Source organism: Amphibalanus amphitrite, unplaced genomic scaffold (assembly GCF_019059575.1).
Source record: "Amphibalanus amphitrite isolate SeventyFive unplaced genomic scaffold, NRLGWU_Aamphi_draft 001741F_arrow, whole genome shotgun sequence".
NCBI classification, from domain to species: Eukaryota; Metazoa; Arthropoda; class Thecostraca; order Balanomorpha; family Balanidae; genus Amphibalanus; species Amphibalanus amphitrite.
This window is the reverse complement of record NW_024883234.1, coordinates 78,487-94,301: the sequence shown is the minus strand read 5'-3', so window position 1 is coordinate 94,301 and position 15,815 is coordinate 78,487. Positions and strand designations below refer to the sequence as shown.

General features: G+C 50.2%; 2 protein-coding genes across 2 annotated transcripts in view; both read right to left on the bottom strand.

The window, feature by feature from the left end:
- Positions 1–446: 446 nt before the first annotated feature.
- Positions 447–3,341, bottom strand: LOC122374929 (compound eye opsin BCRH2-like). Its single transcript, XM_043353995.1, has 4 exons — positions 2,827–3,341; positions 2,287–2,461; positions 965–1,971; positions 447–694 (listed from the first exon to the last, which is right to left on the bottom strand). The coding sequence occupies exons 1-3, from the start codon at positions 2,845–2,847 to the stop codon at positions 1,007–1,009; spliced, it is 1,161 nt and encodes a 386-aa protein (XP_043209930.1). The 5' UTR covers positions 2,848–3,341; the 3' UTR covers positions 447–694; positions 965–1,006.
- A 4,624-nt stretch (positions 3,342–7,965) lies between these two features.
- LOC122374930 overlaps positions 7,966–15,815 on the bottom strand; it is a 40,876-nt gene continuing 33,026 nt past the window's right edge. Inside the window, exons 6-10 of the mRNA XM_043353996.1 lie at positions 15,203–15,447; positions 10,255–10,637; positions 9,668–9,816; positions 9,417–9,524; positions 7,966–9,099 (exon numbers count right to left, since the gene is read on the bottom strand). Of these exons, the coding sequence (XP_043209931.1) occupies positions 8,521–9,099; positions 9,417–9,524; positions 9,668–9,816; positions 10,255–10,637; positions 15,203–15,447 (1,464 nt within the window). The 3' untranslated portion in view covers positions 7,966–8,520. The remainder of the gene's footprint in view (positions 9,100–9,416; positions 9,525–9,667; positions 9,817–10,254; positions 10,638–15,202; positions 15,448–15,815) is intronic.

Genomic DNA, 15,815 nt, shown 5'->3' with positions numbered 1-15,815 from the left:
GTTCCATGAACCGAAAGCTTTGTGTGTCTTTTTGAATATATTTGAATGCATTTGTAATAATTTGGTTTATTATTTACATCATCATCCAATCTGTCATGGATACTCAACTATTCACCGTATGTCATGTCAAGTGCCGTTTCAAATGTGGTGACCTCATGTGACCTCGGTGACTTTGAGCGGTCAACCGGACGTTTTCTACCACTTCAGCCATTGTCGAAATCAGCAATTGCTGGGCCGATCGGGACAAAGATGCCACTAGTCGATGCGCTGTATGCGACTTCATCACTCATCAGCTGCTTTGCCTACAGTAGAGTCGATCACCTGGCACTAGAGAGCCAATCGCCAGGTGGAGGGCCGCTCTTGCCCCCCCCCCCCCTCCGATGGTTCGCTTTATCGAAAACTGAAAAGACCCATGCCCGGCGAGGCATTGATGTTAAAATGCGGTATTTCGTTGGATCTTGCATCCGTTTATTGCTAGGGTGATGACCAGAACACAAGTAATGGCGAACAGACACAGTATGGGGCGCACGCGGGGCGCGGGAGGAGCCGGCAGAAGATGAGCGCCCTCCTTCGACCGCAGCCCGGCGCCCGGCACTATACAAACAGGCACGCGAAGCGGCGGGACAGCGGCGGCGCTCCACGACGGAGCCACACCGCGTCACCAGCGCACTTCGCGACAGTCAGCTCCGTGGATCTGAAACGGAACAGTGGGACGGTTAGCTAGGTTCAGGGCATTAGAACTCGTTACTTCAAGTCACATGCAGCGATTGAATTGGCGTTATATTTACAATGCAGCCGTATTCAAGTAGGTATGGTCAACTTGAAATAGGCATTACATCACGTTAGCACTATGGAGTTCGTTTGGTTTGCGGTTATTGAAATGCACATCAATCCATCCAATACCGAGCTCCAGCGCTGTGTGAAGCATTAGATATTAATTTCTAAGTTCCCCATTTCCACGTACCATAAGCGGTAATCAGTCGTCGTTCGGGGGTCTGTCGGCATTTCAGGCCTTCTCCTGGTTGGCGGTCTCGGCTGAGACTGTGGACGTGGTGTCGGCGGCGGCCGGCTTGCTCTTGCCGTCGTCGTCGGGGCTGATGCAGACCCACGGCATGTGCTTGCGCAGGGCGGCCCGGTAGCGCGGGTGGCTCAGCGCGTACACCAGCGGGTTGTACGTGCTCACCGCCTTGGCGAAGAGGGCCGGCAGCGCCGAGACGAGCGGCGTCACCAGCATGGGGTCGCCGGAGATGCCGATGGCCACCACGACGCAGTAGGGCGTCCAGCAGAGCGCCCACACGGTGATGTTGACCAGGGCCACCTTGGCGATGCGGATCTCGGCCGACTGCTTGTCCTGGTCGGCGTTGCTGCGCAGCGTCGAGACGTTCATCTTCTTGGCCTGCTCCTTCAGCGCCTTCTCGTGCTGGAACACGGCGTTGACGATGTGGTAGTAGAAGAAGCAGATGAGCAGGATGGGGAAGATGTAGAAGCCGACGATGCAGAACCAGATGTAGGCGGTGTTGATGACGCCCGTGTCGAAGTAGTCGAACGTGCACGAGTCCAGGATGCCCTCCGGCACGTAGGCGCCGATGCCGAAGAAGGGCAGCAGCGTGAAGGCCATGGTGTACGCCCAGACGAAGATCATGATGGCCAGGGCCTTGCCGACGGTGAGCGGCGCGGCGTTGAAGGACTGGACGATGACGCGGTAGCGATCCCAGCTGATGGCGACCAGAGAGCAGATGCTGGCCAGGCCGCTGACGGCTCCCAGGAAGCCGCACACCTCGCAGACGCGGGGGCCCAGCTGCCAGGCGCCGCCCATGAAGGCGTTGTAGATGAAGGCGGTGTGGTTGGTAAGCGTCATGACCAGGTCGGAGAGCGTCAGGTTGATGACCAGCATGTTGGACGGCGTGCGCAGAGTCCTGTCCTTCAGGAACAGGTACAGCGCCGTGAGGTTGCCGAACAGCGAGACCACGACTGAAACGGAGACGCGGGATCGAGCGGGGAGGGTCAGTTCAGCGCTGACAAATGGCTCGAAACATCCCATGGAGATGTCAGCCACGAGCTAAATGCAATGACAATAAGGCACCGTAAGTAGAGTCAAAGCGTACCGAATACGATAAATGTAACCAACCACTAAAATATCGAATTGCCTAGCTTTCCATTGGCTGCTCTAATATCGTCTGCCGAATATCTGGCTATAACGACAGAACTGCATAGTTAAAACTTCTCCGAAGCCCCGCGGTGTGCGAATTAGCCTGATATTTCTTCAAGTCCTAGCAGATGACTCACAGAGGACGATGTAGACCATGCCGAGCATGTAGTGCCAGAGCGGGTTGACGGGGGCGAAGTTATACCAGTGCTTGGGGATGATCTCAAGCATGTCGGCAGGTGCAGTGTCAGGCACCCGGGCGTTGGGGTCGAACATCCAGCCGAACTTTTCATCGCGGGCGGACACCGCGAAAGCCTGGGGATCACGTGGGATGTCACGGGGGCTGGTCACCATTGTGAGCAGTCACGGGTCACAGGATAGGGGAGGCGTTGTTTTACGGCAAATAGGAATAAAGAAGTAAGAATACAAGGCAAACACTTTATCTTAGATAAAACATTAATTTGAGCTATGCATATACGTTTTCATTTCTTTGCCGCCTTCTCACAACCTCTGTCTAAGCTTCATGAACTTATCCTGGTTTGCTTATGTTGTGCTAAAAAGAGGAAAGAGCAAGAAAACATTGCAGTTTCTATGACCAAGAGAAATAGATGCAGCCCGGCTGGCGTTAGCTGAATCCCCAGCCGTCCAAGGTACCGGTGCTGGCGGACCCGCCCCCTTACCGCTGCGTGGACGCTCTCCATCCTGTCGTCACCGGGTCTCAACTGAGCACTGCTCGCATGCCACTGGCTGTCTGGCGCCTTTCGTCGCCACCACCCCGTTTATATAGTGCCCAGTTACCCTGAGGGGCTTCGCTCCGACCTTGTTCAGATACATCATACTGCTTCCCTGTGCTGCGCTTCTGTCGGCGGAAGGACCGGCCTCCGCGACACTCAGCATTCGTGCTGAGCTTCAGGCTCCGAGGGAAAGCAATTGTAACTTTTCTGAAAATTCAAATGTTTAAAAAGTCCAACGTAAACGTTTAAAACTGTTCGACCTGCATGAGCTCAACGCCCACCGGGCTCTTATTTCGATAACTTTGATCGTTGATGATCAGTTAAAATCTATTTTTATTTACAATCAGTTAAAATTTATTTTGGCTGACGACATTGCGATTGTCGGATACGCCAGAATCAAGACTTTCAAGTTTCTCATTGATATCTGAGCATCTGTTTACACTTACACCAGTATAACGCCTTTTGGGGCGACTAACGGAGCAAGGGAGAGGGTGGGCCTTGCACGTGCGAAATTGCGAGGCGGTACTTCCAACTGACTTGTGCACGGCACCCTACTAACCGGTCTCTAGCGATGTGCCAAATTTGGGCACAATCGGCCCAGCCGTTCTCGAGATCTGGAAGCGGCACCCTGCACGTGCGCACGTGCAGAATGGGTCCCAACTGACTTGTGCACGGCACCCTACTAACCAGTAACCGGTCCCTAACTGTGTACCAAATTTGAGCGCAATCGGTCCAGCCGTTCTCGAGATCTGGAAACGACCCCTGCACGTGCGCACGTGCAGCAGCACCCCAACTCTGGCACATGAATATGCAGTGCCTAGTGGGTGCCTACCTACATGCCAACTTTCAGCGCAATCGGCCAAGTAGTTACCGAGATATTGCAACAATTATAAAACTGACACCTCTTCGAAGGGGTCACCCACATGCATCGGGAATAGATCAATACTTGGTAGAAGGAATGAAGCTACCCTGCAAAAATTACCGCGTGTAAATCGGTCAAATGGTCGCTGAGATATAAGCCTCGCAAAAGCGTCCGCACGGCCGGCCGGCCGGCCGCTCATACTCAGAAATTTCCGTTAATCTAAGGAAAGACTCCGCTCGCTTCGCTCGCTCCGTAATTATTTTTAGTCGGGTATAAGGTATATTTCTTCTTGCTCTTCGAAGTTTCTTTATTTTATTTATACTAATATTTCTACTAATATAATGGACCGGAAATTCGGTTCTATTCGTGTCGATCATTTAACCTTCCAGGCGGTGGGGGGGGGCATTTTTTTGCCCCCCCCCCCTTTTGTTTTTTCAATATATCTCGAGAACCGCTGCGCCGATCGTCACCAAACTTTCAGTACCCTCCCGGGAGCAGCTAGCGCACATGGAGATCAAAAATTTTTCCAAAGGCTATGATAGGTTGGCCGCTAATGACGTCAGAGTGACGTCATTTTTGCCATTTTCGACCCAAAAAAAGGTTTCGCGGGAAGAGCTGTCAGGCCTACAGCTTCAGAGATACAGAAAAATCTTTCAACATAAAAGATATAGAATCAAAAGGGCTACAAAACTGCTATTTCGGTTTTTCGAATTTTTTTATTTTGACCCCCAAAAATAAAAAAAGATTTTTTGAATATAATAGCCAAAAAATCCTAAAAGTTTTTTGAATTTCGAAAAACCGGAATATATGTGATAGTCCCTACCACCTTCTATCTACATACCACCAAATTTGAGATCGCTACCTCTTTTTTTTGGCCAAGTTATAGCGAAAAAACTGTTCAAAATTGATGACGTCAAATTTTCAAACTCAATTTTTTAGAAATTTTAGACCTCGTAGCGCAAAACAAAGACCACCATTAGACTCCCCGTGACGAGCTGCATCGAATCGATACCCATTTTATGCAAAAATATCAACTTTGAAATTTGACCTTTTTTGACCTGACCTTGACCTGACCTCCACCAGAAAGTGACCTTAACCGTACCTGATGGTCTTATAACCAAAACCATTGAGCTGGAAATGAAAAACTGGCCATAAAACATGCATCGCATAACCTTAGTAAAGTTGGGCTCATGTGGTGACCCTTGGTGACCTTTGGTGACCTAACCTGTGACCTGACCTGGTATGACCAGTGACCTCTAATAGCAACATATGTACTAGACAACTGACGCCTTATCGCTGATTTCCGACAAAATGCGTTTTACTCGGTGTTATAGCGCTTTCCCTAGAAGCCCCGTGAACGGTGAAACATTTTATCTTTGACCTGACCTGTGACGTCATCGGTGACCCCGAGGTCAATGCAATTTGGTTTCCTTCGACAAATTTGACAGGGCTATCGAACGCCGTTTGAATTTTCCGGATCCGTCCAGTAGTTTCGGAGATACGGGGGGAATGCCCCCCCCCCCCCACCGCGCGGAAGGTGGCTGGTAGGCCCACCGCCTGCTTAACCCGCGCACCGACGGGGGGGCGGATATCCGCCCCCCCCCTGAGGTTTTTCGCGAATAGCGGGAAAACCGCGGCGCGTAGCGCCGCGAAATTTGGTATGACTATAACCTCATCAATTTTACACATGGTGTGCAAGTTTGAACCTCCTACCTTTTAAGGTCAGGTCACCAGGTCACTTTGAATGACCCAACCTCAAGTCTTTTTTTGCAACTTTGTCACCGTGGCCAGAGCTGCAGTAGATGTCGGAGGCCTTTGAAAGTCGCAGGATATTATAAGGTCATTAGTAGCTACAATTTGTATATCTCGGAATTTTGATATCGGTGACCTAAGGTCAGGTCAATTTCGCGACCTCCCCATTATAAGTCAATGGGGGAAAAATCAACTCCCTGTTTTTACCACTAAAACGGGTCGGAATGGCCCCATATACCATACATGACTTCATATACGATCAACCTTCACTACCTTGAGGTCTGTTTTGCTGTTGGGCAGCTGTGAGGTCATGTGACGTCATCAAAGGTCACCAAAGGTTTTTGGCCACTAACTCCGTACAGGAACAAGATACAGACGCGTGGATGGTCTCATTGTGTTCAGCTCGTCAAGACGCATCGAATGATATACATGATGACCTCGAGGTCACGTGACCTGAGGTCAACCTTTGACCTTGACCTTTCGAGGTCAACATATATATCATTCGATGCGGATTGACGAGAGGATCACGATGATGCCCTTAGTTTGTTCCTATCTTGACTAATTCGAAAGTTATTCGAGAAAAACTCTCTCCATATCTAGCGCCGCCATTTTGACTTTTTCGACCCCTGTGACGTCATCTTTGACCTGACCTGAAAATGACCTTTGTAAAAATTGTAGATCTTGGCTGTGCGTATCCGATGCCGTTTACCGCTTGTCGCTATCTTGCTTCGTTCTCGAGATCTCAGGGGGGGCGGTCATCCGCCCCCCCCCCCCCGTCGGTGCGAAGTTGGCGCAGACCCCCGTTGGTGCGCGGGTTAAGACCCTACCTAATAAGAAAGTCGTGCAGCATCGCATTTAGGTTGATAGGGGAAAGTGGGGTAATTTGAGCATGGAGGTAAGATGATCCATGCGGATTTCTCGGCTTCTATGACTTAAATTTATACCGTTTTTGCCATCCAAATGGACATAAGTGGACAACTGGACAGGACGTGCAGGGATCACTAGTATTGAGCTCGTCCGTTTTTCGCCAGAAGGCGTTTTACAGCTGAATATAGCCAGCAACATGTCGGGTACCGTATAGGTAACATGGCCCATATAAGGCATGGCACATGTGACAGTTCGCTGCTAATGACCTGAGTGACATGAGTGACCCACGACAGTACCCATGGGACTATCTGTGTGCCATGCTCCACGTGACCTGTCCTTGCCCGTGTTCGCGGAAGGGGCACTGGCAACTGAGAGAGTCTCTCCCACTGACGTACCCAAGGAAGCCCACCCTCTCCGATCCGTTTTGGGCACCGCAATCCTGTTATCACCCAGTGCCGAGCACAGGGGTGGGGGGGGGGTGGGGGAGACGGAGAAACGAGGAGAAGGAAAACGAGAAGACGGGAGACGGGAGACGAAGACGGAAGACGGGCAGATGGAGATGGCACATCGCAAACGAAGACGACACACAGAGAGATAGAGAGAGAGAGAGAGAGAGAGAGAGAGAGAGAGAGAGAGAGAGAGAGAGAGAGAGAGAGAGGAGAGAGAGAGAGAGAGAGAGAGAGAGAGAGAGAGAGAGAGAGAGAGAGAGAGAGAGAGAGAGAGAGAGAGAGAGAGAGAGAGAGAGAGAGAGAGAGAGAGAGAGAGAGGCGAGAAGCAGGGACAGTGGGATTGGAGACTGGAGAAGAGGAGACGACATACGAATGGTTTGGGAGACCGGAGACGGAATCAGTGTCAATGGAAACGCGGGAGAAATTAAAATACAGATACGATACAGCAAGTACAGGAAACTGTTAGAGTGTTGTGTCAGAGCGACAGACGGGGAGCCAGAACTATGGTGCTGGGTGACAGGAACTGTAAGTTTGATATGCCGCTGGCAATTATAATTGCTATTTATCAGCCACTGGGGATGATTAGTACATATTTGTTTGCCACTGACAATGTTCGAAGGCAGATCCATTCCGACAATGTAACCTCTATCCTTCATCATTTACACCCCGCTTAACAGATATCAGACACCGTCTTTCGTTAGTAGTATATTGTTGCCTATTGGCAATTTAATTGCGCCTTTTACGACATATTTTCGCCCACTTGCTTCACGCCTTGGCTGCCGCCCTTCACTCGATTCCTCTTCCTCAAGCTGCCTGGGGAAGCCAGCTCAGTGCCCCTGCAAGGCCACGGGCGCTGCTTAATCAGGCCACTGCCCGCCGTGCCGGGTCGAAACCTCGCGAGACCGACTCACAACCGGCTGGGTCAGGGCGTTCGAGTGTAGTTGGGGAGAATTCCAACACATCATGTGCTGAGGATGAGATCTGCTGCGTTGGTGCTAAAAAGTGTCCCTGACGCTGGTAGGTCTCAACAAATACTTTTATAAAACAGGTACTCGACATAAGACTACATATTAGTGTCTCCTCACATGCATTTTGGGTGCTGGTTGCTAGGCTGTAAAATGCCTCAAGCCACTAGATATAAACGGACTCAAGATGCTCACTTGCTTTATTTTTCAACATTAATCGCAGTATCATGTTGCAGACATTCAAAAGAACACACGGTCAAATGCGACGCCATGTCGCCAACCAAGTCCACTCACTCACTCGGTCTTTCTATTTTATCTCTCCCTTTCGCTCTCATTCTTCGTTATATTCACACTCACATCAGCAACATCCACCACTAACAATATTGAGCTATCTTCCGGCCGTGCGCCCGCACTATCTACTCCGACTACAGCTTCAGTCTAGTCCAGATCTCCTTCCGACATCGACTCTTGTAGTCGTGACACGACTCTGATACGTCTCGTGTGCAGGGAGCTGCGCAACACAGGCTACTCAAACACATAGCAACAGCAGGTAAAAATCTCTGCAAATACAGCAAGAAGTAAAAACGTTAACGATGACAAGCGTCGAAAGGTAGAAAGAAACACTAAACCACACAGAGTTCATAAGCAATTGAGTCAATCATCAGACACCACCCTCCTTCCTCATGTAGGTATGCAAAATATCAAACAGCATTGTCGACATAGGCGACGATCACTAATTTATTTTCTAGTTGCCCTCTAGGGCCGGTTCTCCTCTAATAGGAGGGGTTTCATCGGTGTGCCGTCGACCCTCCGAAACCACCCCATCCGAGCGCAATTCAGTCTCTGAGAAACCTGACATCGACGCTCCCTCGTCAGCTGAGACAAACGCAACTGGCATGTCCGTCCCAAGTGAGACCGACGAAGGTGGTGCCACTTTTTCGACAGAGACTGGCGCCTGTGGCGCCACCTTTTCGATTGCAGTGGAAGCCGGTGGCGCCACCTTTTCCATTGCATCCAGCGCCGGTGGCGCCGCCTTTTCGATAGCAGCGGAAACCGGTGGCGCCACCTCGTCCAGGGCTGGGTCGTCGATCTCGCAGAGTAGTTCCGAGTCGAGTCGTTCCCGGCGGCGGCGCGAGTCACCGTGCCGGTGTGAGTGTCGACTCGGCCGCGGCAGGGAGCCGCCGCTGGTCAGCTGCTCGGGAAACGAGGCCAGCAGCTGGCTGCGCAGGCTGGACAGCTGCGCGAACAGCTGCTCGTTCCGCTCCTGGGACTCGAGCGCCGTGTGCATCACATGGTGGACATTGTTGTTGACCGTCTCCATTTCCTGCCAGTGAAACAGAATTAAGGGTCAGAGATGGTACCTGGTTACTAGGATTGCCTGTTTAGCGTCGGCATGAAATGTACTTATCACAAGGACAGCATGTGCCGACAAAGCATAGCCCTTATCCTTACGGCTAAATGCTCGTAAGGCATCATGTAAGAGTGTTCCCTTTGCCACGCATCGTTTGATCGGCTAGGCGTCGCCACCACTATATCTGAGCATGCAGTGGCTCATAATTACACAAAAACGCTGGCTTGCCCTCTGCTATGGCCTCGATAGGGAGCCAATGCTTGATTCTCGTTTCGCCTGTCATTGCTTACCGACCACATTTCCTGGAGCTGCTCGTCCACCTTTCTGAACATGCCAGAGAACAGCGTCATTTTGTTGTTGAGTGAGGTTGCCAGTGACTGTAGCGATGCCAGGCTGCCCTGCAAACAGAATCGTTCACAAGTTATGATCAGACAAAACGTAAAGGGGCCATGGGGTATTAAATCACACAAGTTTCACGAGATTGTGGTCGCAGTGGAACCATTAGTAGGAGTGCAGTTGACGTGGTCGCCCGTGCCCTGACCTGGACGGCGACGATGTCGGCCCGGCTGGTGGCCATCTTCGCCTCGGAGCCCGCCAGCGTCCTCTCCACAGAGTCCAGCCGGGAGGCGGCCTGGCTGAGCCCCTCGCGGAGCTCGGCCAGACCGGCCAGCACCTCAGGAACCGTCTGACCTGGAATCACAGGAGATAAGTCAGGTCAACTTTCACCACAACCGATCGTCAGTTATTGCACTGATTCAGCAGCTACAGGATTGACTATAAGTGCCATCCGCTCCGCAGGAAGATGATGTCTAAAACAATTGTTTCAGCGCCAAGACCAGAACACTGTTTTGTTTTATGAGGTCTTGGTATTTCCGATTCAATTGGGGGTAAATTCAACGTTGTGAGATGTGAAGGTAGGTTAGATTAGAGGAAGAAGTTGGGCTTGTAGGCACAAGCACGACAGCCGGATCAACCGGATGCCGTATCAAACGTTTGCGGCCATTGATAACAAGGCTGCCTTACAGGGTTAGCTGGTTCAGGTCTGTGTGAGAGTTGAGATTCTTTATCGAAGGGCCAGGTCCCACGGACCCCCAGGATCTAGGATCCCTGGTTGAGATGCCTATCTACCTTCTCGCGTCAGGGTCCGTGTGAGATTCGTTATCGAAGAGCTGCCCGTGCTGGCCGTCCCGCCGACGCTGAGAACATCTTTCTCCGGCCTCTGAAGTGACGCCACGATGCTAGGAAGCGACCCTCGCTTTGGCTGCAGCTGACTGGCCGGCAACAGCGGTGGAAACCCATCCGCTGGCGCTGCGGCCTGCTGGCGAACATCGGAGGCTGAGGTGGTGGCGACGGCCGCCAGGGGGCTGTCCGAGCGCCGAGGCAGCACGATCTCCGGCATGGTGGTGTTGAGTCTCCTGACTACGGAGCAGCGCGAGGAGGCGAGGGACGAGTCCGACTCGCCGCTGGAGCTGTACTCGTAGGCAGAGCTGAGCCCGCCGCCACCCGACGGCCTGCGGAAAGAACATCAAATTGACTGGCTTTACTGGGACTGGGAGGTGAACTGTTCAAAAACGTCAGACCTGACGGTGTCAAAAATACCTAACTGTCGTCCTGCTCAAGGAATTTTACTTTCCTTCCACTGAATGGTTTTTAGCACAGTTTTGAGAGACATTATGAATATAATAAGAGATATTAACCTTACTCTCATATTAGCCAAAAGATATAAAATTTCAAAAAGACAAAATACAGTTTCGGGAGCTTTCGGCTTTGCGCCTTTATCAACCGTTATCATAACGGTTGATAAAGGCGCAAAGCCGAAAGCTCCCGAAACTGTGTTTTGTCTTTTTGAAATTTTATATCTTTTGGCTAATATGAGAGTAAGGTTAATATCTCTTATTATATTTCCTTCCACTGACTTTAAATAGAGGGTCAGTAAAACTGAATTGACCTTAGACTGAGGCCAACCATATGAAAAAAATTTAAAATAACGTTTTATTTATCTGTCACCGTCATTAATCACTAAAAGTTTGAAGCCCAATCATTCAGTTGGTCAGGTCGGTCACATCAGGTTGGTAGACTTACTTGAGAACCTATAAAGCTGGGTTGAGCTGCTCTGGCCTTTTGCATAGCATCATTACCTAGATTGAAAAGCGTATATTTCGTTTTCATTTGCTAAGCATAGCAGTTTATATGTAAACGGTTTATGTGGTGGAAAACGTAACAGAGATAACCGAGATTAAACTATTCCTGTCAACAGTTTTTTATGAAACAATACCCTTTAACGGTCTGTGGGTGTCTGACGGCGTTTTGATGACGTGATGGGCCTCTGAACTGCCACCAGAGAGCCGTCTGGTGGCGCCTTTCACTGCTGTTTAATGACTCGGGAACATAATGATCTCCTCCAGTATCCTCAACACGCGTCCCCCGGAGGGATGAGAAACCCCGACCTCCTCCCTTCATCCCGACTCTGAATGAATTACCGTAACCCGAATAGCGTGCTTAACCCTATTAGTGGCAGGGGGGGTTGTTTTCATCCACCCCTCAGGTTTTTCGGGAATATCTCCGAAACCGCTGAAGCTACGATGCTGAAATTTTCTGACTTTTCCTAAAACTAAATTGGGCACATTCCCTGAAAATTTCAAGTTCATAACTTTACCAAGGGCGGCTCCAGAGCACTGGGAATTGGGGGGTCCTATTCGTGAAGCGAGTCATTTGGGCGATGATCACGATGCTGATGTATTATAACTGTATGCACCAGTTTTATCATGTGATAACATATACAAAGTTATTGTGCATCCTCTTTTGACACGTTTTTGCTATAATAGGCGGATCCAGGCGTCCAAAAAGGGGGGTTATGTTTTACCTCCCAACATAGGTGCCCTGACACCGCCTATGCATGACCAATACAATTGTAGTCGTTCTCTCATAAGAAAATTGTAACATAACAAGACCATTACCACCCTTTTTAGAAACAGTACCAACAAAAACCTTATTTACTATACCTTTTGTGTACCCCCAATCTCAATGATCTGTATCCGCCTATGATTTTTGAAAATGCATATTTTTAGGATCCATGTGAATTCCTGGTTCATTCTCTATCGATCGGCAAAAGTTGCGTTAAGATTGGTTCAGAAACCTGGCCGTGATAAACAGTCTAAAATGTATCTGCAATTTGCCCGTTTTTACCCCCCTCAACCCCCCTTTTGACATTTTCTTAATTTTTATTTTTTAGAAATGTAGATCACGTTGAGCGAAGTCGAATGCCGTTTGAATTTTGAAAATCGGCCCGTTAGATCTCGAGATATCAAGGGGGGGTCGTAAACAGCCCCCCCCCCCCCTGCCACTAATAGGGGTAGCCAGGAGCCTGCCACTAATAGGGTTAAAACAATAAATTGATTTGTCCTGGGAAACAAGGCCGTTGGCATAGCGGTATTTGAATTCTAGAGGCGAAATTAACATGGTGGGTCGGCGTGACGCCATGGCTCCAAGGAGCGGAACCGAAATGTGACTGATACACGCACGTCGCTCGTAAAAACGAGCTCGCGTGATTTCTTGTTCAGACATTACGTTAGGTTTCATGGCAGGGCTAAGCAGAACGACCAAATTAGTGGCGTTTGTGCGCTATGCGAGGCCTAGAACGATTTTCGCTGTTGACTTCAGCTGTTTATTTGATTGTTTATTTATTTGATTGTAAAAAGTAATCAAAAGCTAGGATGTTATCTCGTAAATGACAATGAGAAAAGAACCGTGGAACATTTATCACTCCGTCAAAAAAAAAAAAAAAATGCAATTCAAATGCAGCTCCACACAACCTTGTGGGAAACCATACGCATGATAAGTTTGAACAAGTACACCTAATTTAGACGCCATCATGATCTATGATCTATGACGTGTCCACCAAGTCAAACGAATAAAGATAATAAGAAACGCTATTTATTGTGACGAAGAATTTCCACTAGAGACAAGGAGAGACGTTCACAATTTTATTTGTATCTTATCTCGGTCCAAAACCAATACCTTTGTCATAATTCATATCACTTGGAAACCGGTCATAGTCATTTAGGTTGTTTGTGCCAGCTCTTGTTACCAAGCGCAGTTGAAGCTAGTCAACCTCGCCTATAGCAGGGTGCTCTTATCGGTCATCTGTCTGCCTATGAGAGATCGGGTAAGACCTCACTCCGAAAGGTCAGGTGAGGTCAGAGGCTGGGTTTCTGGCTCTGGGGGGGGGGGGTCAGGCAGGACGCAGGTGTCTGTCTGGGTAGGTAAGGCCAGGTCTGTGTAGGTCAGATGCCAATCTGAGGTCAGATGTCTGCCTGAGATCAGGTCTCTGTCTTGCTGAGGTCAGGTGCCTGTCTGACTGAGGTCAGATGTCTGCCTGAGGTCAGGTGCCTGTCTGACTGAGGTCAGATGTCTGGCTGAGGTCGGGTGTCTGTCTGCCTGAGGTCACGTATCTGTCTGGCTGAGGTCGGGTGTCTGTCTGCCTGAGGTCAAGTGTCTGTCTGCCTGAGGTCAGCTAGCTGCCCCTGCTGTCGGCCACCGGCCCGGTCGTCGGTATTGATCAGACCATCGGGTCTGGGCGGCAGCGATTAGGCGCCATCCCGCCGCGGTGCCAGGTGGAGCCGGGCACCGCCCCCGCCCCCGCCCCCGCCCGCGCCCATGGCACCGCGCGGCGCCGACAGGCCGGTCATCCCTTTCCCACCGCACCGCCCCCGTCATCGCCCAGAGAAAACGCTCCATTGGAGCCGATTCATCTGCCAGCAGTGAATCACACCATTTGGTGAGGACCGTTCATTGAGTTTTTCTGAGACGGAATCCACAAAATGTCGTCGATTCAAATAAGTTCGCCACGCGCCCGGTGAAAAGTCGAGCAGATGACAATGGTCGGAAATGACCAGCAAAGTCGCTTACAAATTGAGCCGTTTAAATTTGCTATAGCAATGAACAGGGAAAGGGAGATATTTGAAAGAAATGCCTCATTACGTATTTTGAAATACCCTAGATAATAAATAGGTATGCTCAATGGGCGATGCTATATATGACGAAAATTGAGCCACACCACCGAAATTCCAGCTTTATTTACTAACTATTGACAATGGATCACATAAATAATTGATAGTGATTTTGGATATCACGAGCCATCAATTGGCAAATGAGTTTGCTTCTCAATTGTAGGTAAGCGTACGCATTGTGATCAATTTTTCTATGTAATAAACTGAATCGTGACGTTTATCAGGGGCAGTCGAAACCATTTCGCCAGCACAAATTATTCAGTGACCCGACGACTTCGTGAAATAAAAGAGCATGCTCGTTAATTATTTAATCAAACGTCACAACTCACAAGTCATTAGCTCTACATCAGCATATGCTCAGGCAAACTACACTTCTAACTATCTACCAGGCACATCTACAAGGCACTTCCTTGTATATCATCACTGCCAATACCTCTACGAGTACAGTACGGACTACGGACCTTGATTACATCAGTATCTACCATGCATACCGAGTCTACGTACTACAAACTCACGTTACCCTACCACTCTTGTGCAACTAACTACGTGTCTCAAACGAGCTCTATCAAAGCACGATCAATACAAGCTCACTAATGTTATGGCTAATCACAGTGAAAGGCTGGCCCGCCCGAAATTTGAACGGACAGGCTCTCAGCACCAGCTGGTGTGTGACATTTCTAGCACACATTCTACAATACAGCATGTCTCGCGTTAATATGTATACCACACTTCAACGAGCATTCTCCAACGTTAGTAGGCAGTGCACGAAACGGCAGCACTGTGTTAGCATCACACCACACATCAGTAAGCCATGTTTCCATCTACAGAACGGATTTCAGCAGTTTCCTACGGCATGCATTCTCGGAGCCGGCAGTGTAGTGCCCGGTGCGATATAGGGCAAACACAATAGCTACTAGCCAGTAGCCAGCGGCACCCTCCTCCGGGTCAGTACTGCCCGAATCACACCGAAGGAAGAGCATTGAACTGACTGGTCCCACTGTCCACCCACAAACAAGCACACACTCGGGTGAGAGTTAGTGGACAACGGTCGCCGACACACCCCGCACCTGCCGCTGCTGGTGCCGCGCGCCGGCCAGTCCAGCAGGCACGGCTGGCTGCTGCTGGTGATGCCGCTCGGTTCCACCAGCAGGCTGCCCTGCTGGCCGGGTGTCGGGCCCGGTCGGATGGCCGGCCGCGGCCGCTGGCGGGCCCGGCCCCGCGGCCGGCGACCTGCGCCCTCCGGCAGCGGCACAGAGGCCGGGTCCACTGAGGGGCCGGCGCCGCGGTCACCGCCACTCACCGCACTGGCCGTCTGGGGTCAGAACAGGGGTCAGAGGTCAGAACAGATGACAGAACAGAGGTCAGAACAGAGGTTAGAACTGGGGTCAGAACAGGGGTCATACCAGGTGAAAGCAGACACCAGAGGTCAGGAGAGGTCAAGAGGGTCAGAGGTCAAGAGGTCAGAGGTCAAGAGGGTCAGACGTTAGCAGGGTGCAGAGGTGAGCGGGGGGTAGTAAGAGTTCGAGATGAAAGCAGTTTGGACGAGATTACCTGGTGGAAAAGGCATACCTGATGAATCCGGACCGGACAGCATATGCTAGGAGAGGGTAGAACAGATAAGCCAAGAGGTCATTTAAACTAGAGAGGCGAAAAGGTCAGACAGGGTTATCCATAATGGGA

What these genes read in the sequence shown, in the direction of transcription:
- LOC122374929 (XM_043353995.1), bottom strand. Translation starts at nt 2,847, where the DNA reads ATGGAGAGCGTCCACGCAGCG. An exon ending in TGGAGAGCGTCCACGCAGCG is followed by an intron (nt 2,462 to 2,826) that starts GTAAGGGGGCGG and finishes CGTGATCCCCAG; the next exon opens with GCTTTCGCGGTGTCCGCCCG. An exon ending in CATGGTCTACATCGTCCTCT is followed by an intron (nt 1,972 to 2,286) that starts GTGAGTCATCTG and finishes TCTCCGTTTCAG; the next exon opens with TCGTGGTCTCGCTGTTCGGC.